Source organism: Erythrolamprus reginae, chromosome 2, assembly GCF_031021105.1.
Source record: "Erythrolamprus reginae isolate rEryReg1 chromosome 2, rEryReg1.hap1, whole genome shotgun sequence".
Classification (NCBI taxonomy): domain Eukaryota; kingdom Metazoa; phylum Chordata; class Lepidosauria; order Squamata; family Dipsadidae; genus Erythrolamprus; species Erythrolamprus reginae.
This window is the reverse complement of record NC_091951.1, coordinates 33,740,893-33,756,033: the sequence shown is the minus strand read 5'-3', so window position 1 is coordinate 33,756,033 and position 15,141 is coordinate 33,740,893. Positions and strand designations below refer to the sequence as shown.

Here is a 15,141-nt window from a genome sequence, read left to right as displayed (position 1 = left end):
AATAGGAAAGTGAACACAAGAACAAGGGGACACAATCTGAAGTTAGTTGGGGGAAAGATCAGAAGCAACATGAGAAAATATTATTTTACTAAAAGAGTAGTAGAGGATTGGAACAATCTTCCAGCAGGTGTGGTTGGTAAATCCACAGTAACTGAATTTAAACATTTATCCATCCTGGGATAAAATACAGGGATAAACATTTATCCATCGTAAGATAAAATACAGGAAATAGCATAAGGGCAGAAGAGATGGACCATGAGGTCATCAATCTTCTATGTTTCTATGTTTCTAATAGAGCAATATAGCTGTTAGCCTTACATACCGCTTCATAGTGCTTTTACAGCCCTCTCTAAGCAGTTTACAGAATCAGCCTATTGCCCCCAACAATCTGGGTCCTCATTTTACCCGCCTTGGAAGGATGGAAGGCTGAGTCAACCTTGAGCCTCGTGAGATTCAAACTGCCAAATTACAGCAGTTCAGCAGTCAGCAGAAGTAGCCTGCAGGACTGCACTCTAACCACTGCACCACTATGAAAATATTTTACCTAGATTATGAGCACATTGCCATTTTTTTTTTCCCCAGGCACAATGGCACCTGGTGGAACTTTGAACGTCTCTGTGCTGGTGGTGAACCATGGATCAGATGGAACATTTGTATTTAAAGTTTGGGATGATCGGAGTTTCATAAGCGGCTATGAACCGAAAGAACATTTCCTGAACAAAGGAGAAAATATTACCCTGACAGCAACCTTTATTGCACCCATTGCTAATGACAGCTATGCCTCCAGGTAGGTTGGTGGACAGCATGGTAGATATCCAGAATCATGAAAGACGGGCGTTTGTAAAGAGAGAAAAGCAAAGAGAGAGATGAATGAAAACTGCCTAGCAGAATTCTTTTCCTGGATAAAGAGGGGGGAGTGTATTGCTTAGCTAGGTAAGACATTTCTAGCTAAATAACAGCATTTGTGCTTAAAGGCATTTGGACTAGGGGAAACCTGAATTCTGGTTTTGCCCTAGGCATAAAACCTGCTGGGGGACTTTGAGCCTATTTCTCTCTCTCAGCTCCAGGAAGATGAAGGCAAAGTAAATTATTTCTGAAAAATCTCGCCAAGAAAACTCCAAGGGCCGGTTCAGGTAGTCTTCCGGAATAATAGAATAACAAGAGTTGAAAGGGACTTTGGTATTATAGTCCAATCGCTGCTCAAGTAGGAGACCCTTCAACTGTTTCAGACAAGTGGCTGTCCGGTCTCTTCTTAAAAGCCTCAAGTGATGGAACACCAACAACTGCTGGAGGGAAGCCATCCCACTGGTTAATTGAACTCATTAATTAAAGTGTCAAGGCACCAATCCAAATTTTAATATAATACTTTTGAAACGTTTTTGAAAAGTTAAAATAGAATGGAATGCTGCACTCTAACCACTGTGCCACTCTGGCTCAAAAGGTCACGTGAACATGCGATAAGGTGCTCATGTGCCCACACCCATAATGCAGCGCCCTCCCTGTTGTACATACTCCTGATCAGTTGGAGGATGATGAAGATATTGAGGACTCAGATTCAGATAGTGTTTATGAATTAGTGGGGGGGCGGGGTTACAGGTAGTAGAACAGGTGGGAGGCCAGCCACAGGATGGGGCTATGAGTTCAGGATCTAGTGAGGAAGAATCAGATGCTCGCTGGGTTAACCCTAAATTCAGAAGGGCTCAAAAACGTAGAGAACCGAGGTCTGGAAGAAGATATTAAGGAGAGGAATGGGTTAAATACTGCAGTGATGTATTTGGCACGTCAGGGGGTCAGTGGAGAAGAAGGGTGGAGTTTCAACATTGCCGAAGGGAAAATGGATGTGTTTTTGCCGCGTTAAAGTAAGCAAAAGTAGTTCTGTGTTGTTAACTGTCAGTTCTGCTGTTTTTCAAAGTTATGCTGTTAGGAAAATAAATCTTGTTAAGTGGAGCAGGAGGAGGAATGTGAGGAATGCAACTAAGAGAGATAACGGACCGAGTGCATGTATGGAATGTGTTTGAAGTACAGGAAAGCACAGAAATAAATGGAGTTTCTTTATTCATGAAATAATGCAGTTAATAAGAGTTGTTTGTAATTGCTAAAGTTCTACCAGAAACCAGAACACTCCCCACACAGACACAAGTTTCCAAACATCCAGTTGGCCTGTTGGGTCCAGTTTTTGCCATCCACAGGCTCCAGAAACTTTCCTGAAGCTTGGGGAGGGTGAAAAACAGCCCAATGGCCCAACCAGAAGTTCATTTCCAAACTTCCGTTAGGCCCATTGGTTCCGTTTTCACCATCCAATGATCCAGAGGCTTTCCTGAAGACTGGACAAGGTGAAAATGATCTCCCACCCACCCTCTAGAAAGCCAAAAATCAGCTGGCCAGCATGCATATGGAGCTGAGCTACGGCAGTAATGGCGAACCTATGGCACAGGTCCCACAGGTGGCATGCAGAGCCATATCTGCTGGCACATGAGCTGTTGCCCTAGCTCAGCTCCAACCTGGATGTGTGTGCTGGTCAGCTGATTTTTGTCTCACACAGACACTCTGGGAGGGTGTTTTTGGCTTCCAGAGACCCTCCAGGAGGATGGGGAAGGATGTTTTTACCCTCCCCTGGCTCCCAAGAAGCCTTTGGAGCCCGGGGAAGGCAAAATACGAGCCTACTGGACCCACCAGAAGTTGGGAAACAGACCGTTTCCCACCTCGAGAGGACCTCCAGGGGGTGGGGAAAGAAATTTTTCGCCCTCCCAACTTGGAAATCCAGTCCAGTCAGTTTTAAAGTCATGCCGCATTTTGGAGTCGGGGGGAGGGGGAGAAATGAACCGGCTGGGATTTTCTCTTTCTCTCGAGGGTGGAAATCCAATCCAGTCAATTTTAAAGTCATGCCACATTTTGGAGTCAGGACAAATGATCAAGGTCTGGTCACTTTATTCTAATTGCCAATTCCAGCACGGAGGTCAGACCTCCGCGCTGGAATTAGAAACTCGTGGGCAGACATCTCAAATCTCCTGCGCTATAGCGTACAACTCACGTTAGAGGGAACACTGCTCCCAAGGCATGAATTAAGGGTGTGGGCCCTTGCGCATGTGTGACAGCACATGCCAACGCTTTATCGGCACCTGGGGAAAGAAAGGTTCCCCATCACTGACCTAGGGCAACACCACCTTGTGCCCTCAAATATCCTTCTGTCTTCCACCTGTGGCATGCATGGCATAGGTTCACCATCAAGGTTCTAGGTTGCTTCTCTCCTTGATTAGTTTCCATCCATTACTCCTTATCTGGCTTTCAGACTCTTTGGAGAATACCTTGACTCCCTCTTCTTGACTGTAGCTTGTTGCTTGTATCCTAAGATTTTTATTAATATTGATTGTTTCTTCATTGCTTATTTGACCCCTATGACAATCATTAAGTGTTGTCCCATATGATTCTTGACAAATGTATATTTTATTTTATGTACGCTGAGAGTATATGCACCAAGACAAATTCCTTGTGTGTACAATCACACTCGGCCAATAAAATTCTATTCTATTCTATTATTTGTGTAGTAATGCAGCAGAGTGGAACAGGATTGCAGAAGGGAGAAAACATATATTTTGTTATTAAAGAATCTACATTTTTTCCCCCCAGCATTGTGACATACACTGCTAACAGCGGTTCTGCTCAGAATTACCTGAAACTTCCCATCAGTGTCATTCCTGAAACTGCTTTGGTAAGCCTGAAATTTTATTCACAGCAATCACTCTTTACTTAATCCTCCAGCAAGACTTCTGTTATTCTCCTACTTAAGGCCACCTATTAACCAGGACTCACAAACTGATTTCTGCAGCTTCAGATAAGCAAAGAGAATTTCTTCTGCTAGGTTTAGCAACATTGGACAGTAGTGGAAACTGGTCCACCATGGAGACCTTCCTGTACTTTCATTTATACATATTTGGTATTGTTCTGTCTTGCACGGCAGCCAGACGATAATTAGCCCCAAATTAAAACTCAAACACAAAGGTTTCAAAAGGAACAAGAATCTATCTATCTATATGTCTATCTGTCTGTCCGTCTGTCCGTCCATCCATCCGTCCATCCGTCCATCCGTCCATCCGTCCATCCATCCATCCATCCATCCATCCATCCATCCATCTATCTATCTATCTATCTATCTATCTATCTATCTATCTATTTGATTTATTATTATTATTATTTATTTGTTTGTTTGTTTGTTTGTTTGTTTATTAGATTTGTATGCCATCCTTCTCTTTAGACTCAGGGCGGCTTACAACATGTCAGCCATAGCACTTTTTAACAGAGCCAGCATATTGCCCCCACAATCCTGACCCTCATTTTACCCACCTTGGAAAGATGGAAGACTGAGTCAACCTTGAGCCGGTGATGAGATTTGAACCACTGACCTTACAGATCTACAGTCAGCTTCAGTGGCCTGCAGTACAGCACTGCTGTGCCACCCCATCTATTTACAAAGACGTTCGTTGAATTGCATAAACCCGAACCAAAACAATGTCTTTCCCCACTGCCAAAATCCAAGTGTGAGGCCAAGTTGATAAGATAAAGTCCCACACAGTTGCTTCTCAGCCAAAAATCTACTCACAATATTATTAAGCCTATGAATGTGCAGTACTGTATTCATGTTTATCAGGCAAAAACACTCTTCACAGGCTCTTCTCCTCTGGAGGCACAAACGTTGGCTTCTTGCAAAGAGCACCTTCCAACTTCTTCCCCTTATATACTCTCTGGGAGTTCAGACTACGCACAGCAATGAGCTCACTTCCTCTTTCTGAGCTTTCATAACTGCTCCTGCCACCCCCGTATTCTTCTCACCCGTACATTCAGGATCGGGTCCCTTATCTCCTCTTCCTCCTCCTCAGACGCTGGCAAATCCCCAGTTGGGGGCTGCAAATCCGAAGCTGGGGGTTCTATAGCTTCTGTAAGCTCTTCACACCTAGACTCTCCCTCCTCCTTCTCCTCCGGCTCATTGTCTGACTCCTCCGACAGCCACACAGGCTGACTGTGCCCGGATGGCCCCAGTTCATCAGGCTCAAAGTCTGTTGCCAGAAGGCCTGGCTGTGAGCCAGCCACAACAGGTATCATGGTCAGATTATTCTAAACAACAAATTGTTACAGGGAAATGAGTATACAGTAATGCAGACAGAGTGATAGACGTCTAGAGGTATAACAAGCAGGAAGAGGGAGATTGTGATCCCCTATATAAAGCGCTGGTAAGACCACATTTGGAATACTGTGTTCACTTCTGGAAACCTCACCTACAAAAAGATATTGACAAAATTGAACGGGTCCAAAGATGAGCTACAAGAATGGTGGAAGGTCTTAAGCATAAAACGTATCAGGAAAGACTTAATGAACTCAATCTGTATAGTCTGGAGGACAGAAGGAAAAAGGGGGACATGATCGAAATATTTAAATATGTTAAAGGATTAAATAAGGTTCAGGAGGGAAGTGTTTTTAATAGGAAAGTTTTACAAAAACAAGGGGACACAATCTGAAGTTAGTTGGGGGAAAGATCAAAAGCAACGTGAGAAAATATTATTTCACTGAAAGAGTAGTAGATCCTTGGAACAAACTTCCAGCAGACGTGGTTGGTAAATCCACAGTAACTGAATTTAAACATGCCTGGGATAAACATATATCCATTGTAAGATAAAATACAGGAAATAGTATAAGGGCAGACTAGATGGACCATGAGGTCTTTTTCTGCCGTCAGTCTTCTATGTTTCTATGTTTCTAGACCAAAAGCAAACATAGTTTAAATCATTTCACTCTGCATTTCACTTTGCAAATGAGCCGTGGCGGCATAGTGGTTAGAATGCCGTTCTGCAGCCCAGGGGTGGGTTCCAACTTACCTCGCTGCCATTTCACCTCCCCCTGCACCGTGTGGTTGTGCCGTGTGGCCATGTATGTGTATACGCAATGCAAGAAACCCCATTTTTTAAAAAAACCACCCAAAAACAACATGATAAACACATCCGCACTGCTGGAAACTCAATTCTGTGCATACGCAGAAGAAAAAAATCCCCCCCCCAATTTTTTTTTAAGATGGCAGCACCCACAGACTGGCACTGACCGATTCAGTTTGGTGACATCATCGTGATGTCACCAGCGGGTTGCTACTGGTTCAGACAAACCGGTCTCAACTGGAAGGAACCTCCCCTGCTGCAGCCTATTTCTGCTGATTGCCAGCCGCCTGCAATTTGGTAGATCAATTCTCACCACCGACTCAAGGTTTACTCAGCCTTCCATCCTTCCAAGGTGGGTAAAATGAGGACCCAGATTGTTGGGGGCAATAGGCTGACTCTGTAAACCGCTTAGAGAGGGCTGTAAAAGCAGTATATAAGTCCAAATGCTGTTTTATTTATTTTATTTATTTGTTTGTTTAATTTATTATTTGTTATTTATTGTTTGCTATTTTATGTCTGCACTCTCCATCTCTTTTGGGCAGCAGGATGTAAGATACTGAAAAATCAGTGCCATTCCAACCAATCCAAGGTCTAGGATTCTCAGGAAATTGGCTGAGAATTCTGGGAATTGCAGTCCTATCATAAGAGAAGGAATGGCAGAATCTGGGGGTGGAGTTAAATGAAGGATCAGTCTAGAATCCCTACTTGGCCACAAGCGGACTAAATCCAATCCGCCTGGAATTCAGTTGACCCTTATTGAACTTATTTAAAGCCCTAAATGGCGGGAGAGTCTTCGGAGAGGGGCTGCATACAAATCTAATACAGTATATTATTATTATTATTATTATTATTATTATTATTATTATTATTATTATTATTATTATTATCATCATCAAACCAGATTGCTTGTGGGACCACCTCCTGCCACATGAGTCCCAGTGACCGGTTAGGTCCCACAGGGTCTGCATTCTCCATGTCTCATCAGCTAGGCAATATTGTCTGGCGGGACTTAGGGGAAGACTCTTCTCTGTTGGAATTCTGGCCCTCTGGAATCAGTTCTCCCCAGAGATTCACAGTACCCCACCTTCCTCGCCTTCCGCAAGAGTCTGAAGACTCCTCTGTCCCATCAGGCTTGGGGCTATTAGATTCCAGTCTGCTGGCTGATGAATGAAATGTTCTTCTGTTTGAATGGGAATTATTGATTTTTAAATAACTGGGGGTTTAGATGAGCTAGTTTTAAATTTAATTGGATGTAGGATATTTTGTATTGTTTTTATATGTTGTAAGCCGCACCAAGTCCTCGGATAGGGACAGCACATAAATCAAATAGATAGATAGATAGATAGATAGATAGATAGATAGATAGATAGATAGATAGATAGATAGATAGATAGATTAATAATAATTAATAATAATTTATTGGATTTGTATGCCGCCCCTCTCCGTAGACTCGGGGCGGCTAACAACAATGATAGATAGATAGATAGATAGATAGATAGATAGATAGATAGATAGATAGATAGATAATAGATAGATAGATAGATAGATAGATAGATAGATAGATAGATAGATAGATTAATAATAATTAATAATAATTTATTGGATTTGTATGCTGCCCCTCTCCGTAGACTTGGGGCGGCTAACAACAATGATAGATAGATAGATAGATAGATAGATAGATAGATAGATAGATAGATAGATAGATAGATAGATAGATAGATAGATAGACAGATAGATCCAAGCAGGTGTCAACCATTAGTTAAGATTCCTGTGCATTTAGGCCTTTTAGCAATAAATCAGTTTAATTAGTCCTTCACTTGGTACCTAGTCTCTCACAGCTGACACCTATATATCCAGAGGCTGCCATATTGGGGAAAGTCTACATGTCCTCGCATATATTACATTTATTACTAACCAACACATTTGCTATTCAACAGGAGACCGATGAGATCCCACCTGTATTCAATATCAGAGAATTTTACATGCCTTGTAGGGGCAACAAACAAAATGAACCAGGCTGTCGTCATCATATTTGGCTAATGTCATTCACTGCCATGGATGACCAAAGTGCCGTGACCGTCAAAATCAATACAAATTCTTCTGGTCTCACTTGCAATCCAAAAGAAGGTGATGTGAAGAACGTAATATGTAACTATAGGTATGTATACATCCAATGTTCTGGAAAAAAAACAATCATAAAATATTTTTCCCATTTTCACTGACAATTGCCCAGTCTCATCCAACTTTTACATGCAAGAGCCCTCAACTACTGTATTTTTCAGAGTATAAGACGCACCTGGGTATAGGACGCGCCTTAGTTTTTGGGGAGGAAAATGGGTAAAAGAGTCTGCTTATCAGAGTGATACATAGAGGCGGGAGAGAGTGGAAGAGGGGGAAAGACATACAGAGGGAGAGAGGCACAGAGAGGGGGGAGAGAGGGGGAGAGGGAGAGGAACAGATACTGTGATAGAGAAAGAGGGGGAGAGAGGGAAAGACTGGAAGAGGAGGGAGAGACAGAGATAATGATTTTGTGGCTGGGTAGGCGTGGCTAGGGGATCATGTGACTGGGTGGGAATGGCATTGAGTTGGCCACGCCCATCCAGGTGTGTGGCTCTCGCTCTGTTTTCTTTCTGTGGGAAATGGGTCCAAGTGGTTCTTTGAGTGTTTAAGATTGCTGAGCTCTGGTCTAGTAGCTGTTGGAATTCATTTTGGGAATGTATGTATAGCCGCCCTGAGTCTGCGGAGAGGGGCGGCATACAAATCTAATAGATAGATAGATAGATAGATAGATAGATAGATAGATAGATAGATAGATAGATAGATAGATAGATAGATAGATAGATAGATAGATAAACAAACAGACAGACAGACAAATAAATAAAATAAATTTCTATGCAAAATTCATTTTGGGAATGTATTTCTATGCAAAATACAAAATTGTACTTGGACATTGTAGCAGGTAATTTTATATACTACACTTAGGTCACATCGGAGGCGGGGTTGTTCTAAATTGTTTAAGCCCAAAATTTCAAGCTTGGTGGCAATAAGGTATTCTGTTAAGAGCAGAGGAATTGAGGACTCTTCTCATGAAACACTTCTGGACTCTCTCAATTGTATTAATGCTGATATGCAGTGCGAGTTCCAGACAGATGAGCTGTATTCGAGAATTGGTCTAGAAAACGTTTTTTACCCTAGTTTGCATTACAATATTACCAGAGAAAAAGCTACGCAAGTTTAGGTTAACAACTCTTAATGCCATTTTCGCAATATTGTTAACAGTGTCAATTTTTCGGCGCACAACAGTTCTCAACACCTATTATTTGCTGAGCTCCTTATTATATGGAAAGAACAAGCCAAATAATTAATCGTTTATAACATGTTGCATGCTGGTTGTCTGCTTCTTCATAGGCATTTGTGAAAATCGTGAGGCTTCTAATTATTCTGAGATAGGCTAAGAGCGCCCTCTGGAGTTCGCCAAATTTAAAATAGAAAACAAAGATGCAAAGAGATGGTTGTCTTTATTGTTTTAATCCACAGCTATGAAGTCTCTTTTCCCCAGGGGAAAATAATCCAAAATTAAGAGTAATGCCTTTATTTATTTATTAATTAATTAATTTATTTATTTATTTATTTATTTATTTATCAAATTTGTATGCCACCCCTCTCCGCAGACTTTGAAATTCCAAAATACAAATCACACCAATTTTAGCTCAATTTATCACTCAATTTATCAGTCACTTATCTGAAATGGTAGAGCTTCTCCTGCTTGAGCAAAGGGCTGGACTAGAAGACCTCCAAGGTCCTTTCCAGCTCATTCTATTTCATTCTAAAAATATAAAAGTACAGGACATTCTTAACCAGAATTTAGATTACAATTTCTACTGCAAAGCACGATGGTTTTTAAGTGAGTCGCACTCAAATGTATGACCTTTTGGCCTTTTAGTTGTTAAGTGAATCTGTTGTTAAACGGATCACGCAGTCATTAAGCGAATCCAAATGACCCCATTGACTTTGCTTGTTGGGAGCTGGCTGGGAAGGCTGCAAATCTGGATTTATTTATTTTTTCAGTATAACATTTTTATTTTCTCTAACATAGAATAAAAATGATACATTATTTCAAACACAACATCAATGCTTATTATCAAACATATAAAGATTTTTTCTTTTTTAAAAAACTTTCTCGCTGTCATTCAATGGAAGCTCTTGTGACTCTTTCTTCCTCTAGAGGACTCCACAAACTTATAATATTTTATATACTCTTAAACCTTTTCTCCATCCAATATTAAAACGTTAGATTAACCTATACCTTAATCACTGCTCATTGATTACACATCTTAATTTAATCTTACATATCTGTTAAACTGATTATTCCAATTATGTTATAATGCATAATAACTAAACAGATTATAAATAAGATGTGTTACAGCTAAAAGACTAGAAAAAAGTTATATATGTTATAAAATATGTTTAAACAATTTTTAAAAGATTTTTTATCTTTTTTATTATTATTTTTACCTCTATCAAAAATAAATTTTAAAAAATTATTAAAAAAAGATTTTTTAATGTTATATCATTACCAAGTGCTACCCCCATTACTTATACTATTCAGCGGGTTTGAATTTTGATCATGTGACTGTAGGGATGCTACAATGTCATAAGTACAAGGATTGATTGTAATTATAGTTTTGGTGTAACTTCGAACTTTCACTAAATGAATGGTCATAAGTCAAGGACTACCTGCACTTTGCCTTGATGAAACATGTTAACAGCGGAATTGCCTTGGTGAATCAGCCATGCGCTCTAAATCTTTCACTGCTTACCAAACTCATTTGTTCTGGCGTCCTTGTTCAAAGTCCTCATTCAGCTTGTAGCGATCGAAACACTTCCTCCTTCAACCTCTTCCGTTATTTATCCACCTTGTTATTTTTGCTCTTCTCTGTAGGTCAACCTGCTGTGATCCTTTTGCAGAAGTTTTGATCAGTGATGAGGATGGGAACACGAACAGTTTCACAATGGGCCACAGAAACTCTAAGCCTTCTGCAAGCTAGTGAGTTAAGCATCTGAAGCTACCAACCCATTCACTAAAGAGTTTACCTTTCTCTTTAGTCAAAACTAGACAACCCATGAGCCTGGCTCATAAATAAGAGATGTTTTCTTATCAGATTCTTCTTCAATGCCATCATCAATGCCAGATGTAGGAGATGACCCAGCTCAGCTTGAGGGAGGGGGCAAATATGTCATTAATAATAATCATAAATTTATTGTCATTGTCAAAAACAACGAATTGTCATTGGCAACGAAAGTCGTGTGACACCCAGAGACCAGTCCCACCATACATAAAATCAGAATAGGTAAATTTAAAAATAGAATAAAAGATAGAATAAAAAATAGAATAGATGTCCCACCCACTACAAATTCCCCACCCTGAACCACTCAACCATCTACATGACAAACCAAGTAATATTGTACAACAGTTCACTGATGGTGACCCTTTAGTTCATTGTTAAGTGCGAGTATAGCTCTGGGATAAAAACTATTCAGGAAACGTGTGGTCCGAGTTCTATTTGTTCTATATCTTTTGCCAGAAGGCAACAATTCAAAGAGATTGTAAGCAGGATGAGAAGAGTCTTTGAGAATAGTATGCACCTTCCTAGAACAGCGAGATGTGAAGATTAGTCATGAATCCAGGGGTGAATTCTGGAGAACCGGTAGCAGAAATTTTGAGTAGTTTGGAGAACCAGCAAATACCACCTCTGGCTGGCCCCAGAGTGGGGTGGGAATGGAGATTTTGCAGTATCCTTCCCTTGTCACGCCCACCAAGCCACACTGCGCCTACCAAGCCACGCCCACAGAACTGGTAGTAAAAAATTTCAGATTTCACCACTGCATGAATCCCTTTGAGATCACAAGCGATCTAAATCCAACCCACCTTGAATTCCTTTGACTCTTATCTACCGCCAATTTGCTTTGGCTGTTAGTAGTTCAGATTCTTGTAGTGAGCAATAAACCTTTATACTCTGGTTGGGTTTTCTGATTTCCCTGCCGTTTGACAGCAGAACTTTGAATGCACTGCCTCAACTAAAATGGTTCTTAGAATTTTAGGGATGTATCTGCCTTGAAACTAGCCAGTGTTGAACTGTATAACTGTGAGCCCTAATTTTGGGGCGCAAGGGACCAGTTCCATGGAAAACAATTTTTCATGGACTGGTGGTGTGTGGAGGGGGGTTTCCAGATGCTACCTAGATCTCGCACACGTGCAGATGAAGTTTTGCTTGTTTGTTTAGTCCAGTTCTTAACTGGCCATGGACTGGTATCAGCCTGCGGCCTGAGGGTGTGGTCCTCTCTTGTATAATGCAGTCAAACAACAGCAACTGTCTGTGGGAAATTTTTAATGACATTTTTAATTATGTCATAGCAATAGCATTTAGACTTATATACCCCTTCACAATGCTTTACAACCCTCTCTAAGCGGTTTACAGAGAGTAAGCATATTGCACCCAATAAACTGGGTCCTTATTTTACCCACCTTGGAAGGATGGAAGGCTGAGTCAACCTTAAACCTACTGAGATTCGATCTGCCAAACTGCTGGCAGCCGGTGATCAGCAGAAGTAGCTTGCCTTACTGCACTTTAACCACTGTACCACTGAGGCTCTTGGTGCAAAAATGTTTTTTGATGTCCTAAAATACTTTTGTACTTTTGTCCTAAAATAATTTTGCCAAATTTCAGTTCTGTGGGAATCAGAGGTCACAGATTTTAGGAAGGATCAAATAGCCAAAAGTACTCAATCCAGTCAGAACTATTTGAAATACTGTATGTAAGTGACAACAGCAATTTTTAAAAAAATTTAAAATAATGTCAACTATGAATCTAGAAGATGTAGTCCTGTCAGTCCCTTAAGGAAGACTAGGTGAAGGAATAGACTGCATCAGACATCCTGGAGACTGCTTTATTGATACAGAGCAGTGTTTTTCAACCTCGGCAACTTTAAGATGTATGGACTTCAATTCCCAGAATTCCCTGAGGAATCTTGCTGAGGTTGAGAAAAACTAATGCAAGTAAGGAATCTTGGAAGTCTGGTGGCATTTTCCTCTATGTCTCCCTCCCTCCTGCTTATACCAAAGGCAGTTAAGATAGATCCAGGGGGACAGTGAGAAGACAACGCAAGCAGTGTGTGACACAATAGACTTTCTCTTGAACAGCTTGTGGCCAATGTAAACTCAACAGGTGCGTCTTCTCCCATTGGCCCTTTTTGGCACTAGAATTTAATGTGCACCTGCTGGATGTTTCTCAACCTTAGCAACTTTAAGACATTTGGGTTTCAAATCCCAGAATTCCCCAACCAGCCATATTTTCAAGTTGCCAACATTGGGAAAGGCTGTATTTTAAAAATAATAATAATACTAATAAAAGTTGTTAGCCAGAAATCCAGGGCTGCTAATTTTTCTGATAGTCTTATGGATAAAATTTGGGAAAGGGAGATGCTGAAAAATAGCTTACATTTCTCACGCCAATTCTTTTCTTCAGTTTCACTCCATAGAGATGACGTGCATTGAAGGAATGTCCTGATGCAAAATGGATCTTAATTTCTGGTTTCTGGATTTCTTTTACACTGTGATCATAATCAGCCAAACAGTAGTATCCCTCTCTCTGCTGGATCCAAATAAAACTAACTTCAGAAGCACCTACATCTGTTGAGAGTTTTTATCTATTTTATTCTATTTAGAAAATCTATGCAGTCGGTCATTTTGAACAAGCAATTCTGGGTGGTGAACAATCTGTAGAAAAAATATATTAAAAAATGATCATAAATTAAAGTAACCCAATACACAAAAAAATGACACAGAAAATTGCTTCTTTGCATATACAGTAGTACCTCGTGATACGAACCCCTCGTCTTACGATCTTTTCAAGATACGAACCCGGGGTTCGGGATTTTTCTGCCTCTTCTTACGAACCCGGAGGTTTGGCAAAAGTTTGGGTTCGGCATTTGGGTTCGGGAGGCTGCCGAGAAGCGCCACTGCCCGGCTGTCACCTTTTGAAACAGCCGGGGGGCTTCCCGGCATTCCCCCAAACGCCGAACCTGGAATTTTGGCAAAAGTTCAGGTTCGGCTTTCAGGTTCGGGAGGCCGCCGAGAAGCGCCGCTGCCTGGCTGTCATCTTTTCAGAAAAGCTGCAGAACGGTCGGCCAGTCAGGAGGCTCAAACGGAGGTGGGGAATCCCAATGGGGAATTCCATGGGCGGAGCTTTGACGTCACAGAGACGTCCTTCCTGGCTGGCCAAAACGTGGACTCAAGGAAGGATGTCTTCATGACGTCAAAGCTCCACCCATGGAATTCCCTATTGGGATTCCCCACCTCCGTTTGAACCTCCCGATCGGCAGACAGGTCCGTGGCTCTTCTGGCAAGGTGACAGCTGGGCAGCGGCGCTTCTAGGCGGCCTCCCAAATCCAAATGCCAAACCTGAACATATGCCGAATTTCCAGGTTCAGCATTTGAGAGAATGCCGAGAAGCCCCCGGGCTGTTTCAAAAGGTGACAGCCGGGCGGCAGCACTTCTCAGCGTCTCCTGAAACCAAAGCCGAAATTTTACCGTACTTTTCAGGTTTGACATTCGGGAGAACGCCGAGAATCGCCAAGCTGTTTCAAAAGGTGACAGCTGGGCGGCGGCACCCAGCGGAGCGCCGTTTTTGCGATTTTTTTTCCTTGCACGCATTAATCCATTTTACATTGTTTCCTATGGGAAACATTGTTTCGTCTCACGAACTTTTCACCTTACGAACCTCCTCCTGGAACCAATTAAGTTCGTAAGATGAGGTATCACTGTATATATATATATTTATGAAGCCACGTAAAAATAAAAACATAGAAAAAACAAAAGCTAGAAAACTAAGAGAAAGAAAATGTGCAAAGAGAGAAAGGAGGGGGAGAAGTGGTGGCCTCCAACTCTTTTCAGCACAAGTAAAATAAAAATTTAAAAAACTTCAGTCTTTTGCTTCACATTTCACATTTCAAGCCAATCTTATACTAACACAACCATTGTAATCATCAAAACCTAAAATTCAAGTTTCTTTTTTTTTCCCCCACTTTAAAGCAGAATCCCAGCAGAGATTTCGATACAGAAACAAAGCTAGACAAATCCTTTTCTTTAATTAAACAGTCTTGCCACTTTTGCTAACTCCATCACCTTTAAAGCATAGCAATTCCATCAGTGACATATTGG

General features: G+C 41.2%; 1 protein-coding gene across 3 annotated transcripts in view; it reads left to right on the top strand.

The window, feature by feature from the left end:
- Positions 1-13,604, top strand: part of LOC139160121 (von Willebrand factor A domain-containing protein 7-like) — a 66,118-nt gene extending 52,514 nt beyond the window's left edge. Inside the window, exons 14-18 of one of the 3 annotated variants that reach the window (XM_070737667.1) lie at positions 583-787; positions 3,628-3,709; positions 7,859-8,079; positions 10,864-10,968; positions 13,461-13,604. In XM_070737667.1, coding sequence (XP_070593768.1) covers positions 583-787; positions 3,628-3,709; positions 7,859-8,079; positions 10,864-10,968; position 13,461 — 614 coding nt within the window. In that variant the 3' untranslated portion in view covers positions 13,462-13,604. Of the gene's footprint in view, positions 1-582; positions 788-3,627; positions 3,710-7,858; positions 8,080-10,863; positions 10,970-13,447 lie in introns of those variants that run through there. The other 2 variants (XM_070737666.1, XM_070737668.1) reach the window with 2 other exon arrangements.
- The last annotated feature ends 1,537 nt before the right edge of the window (positions 13,605-15,141 follow it).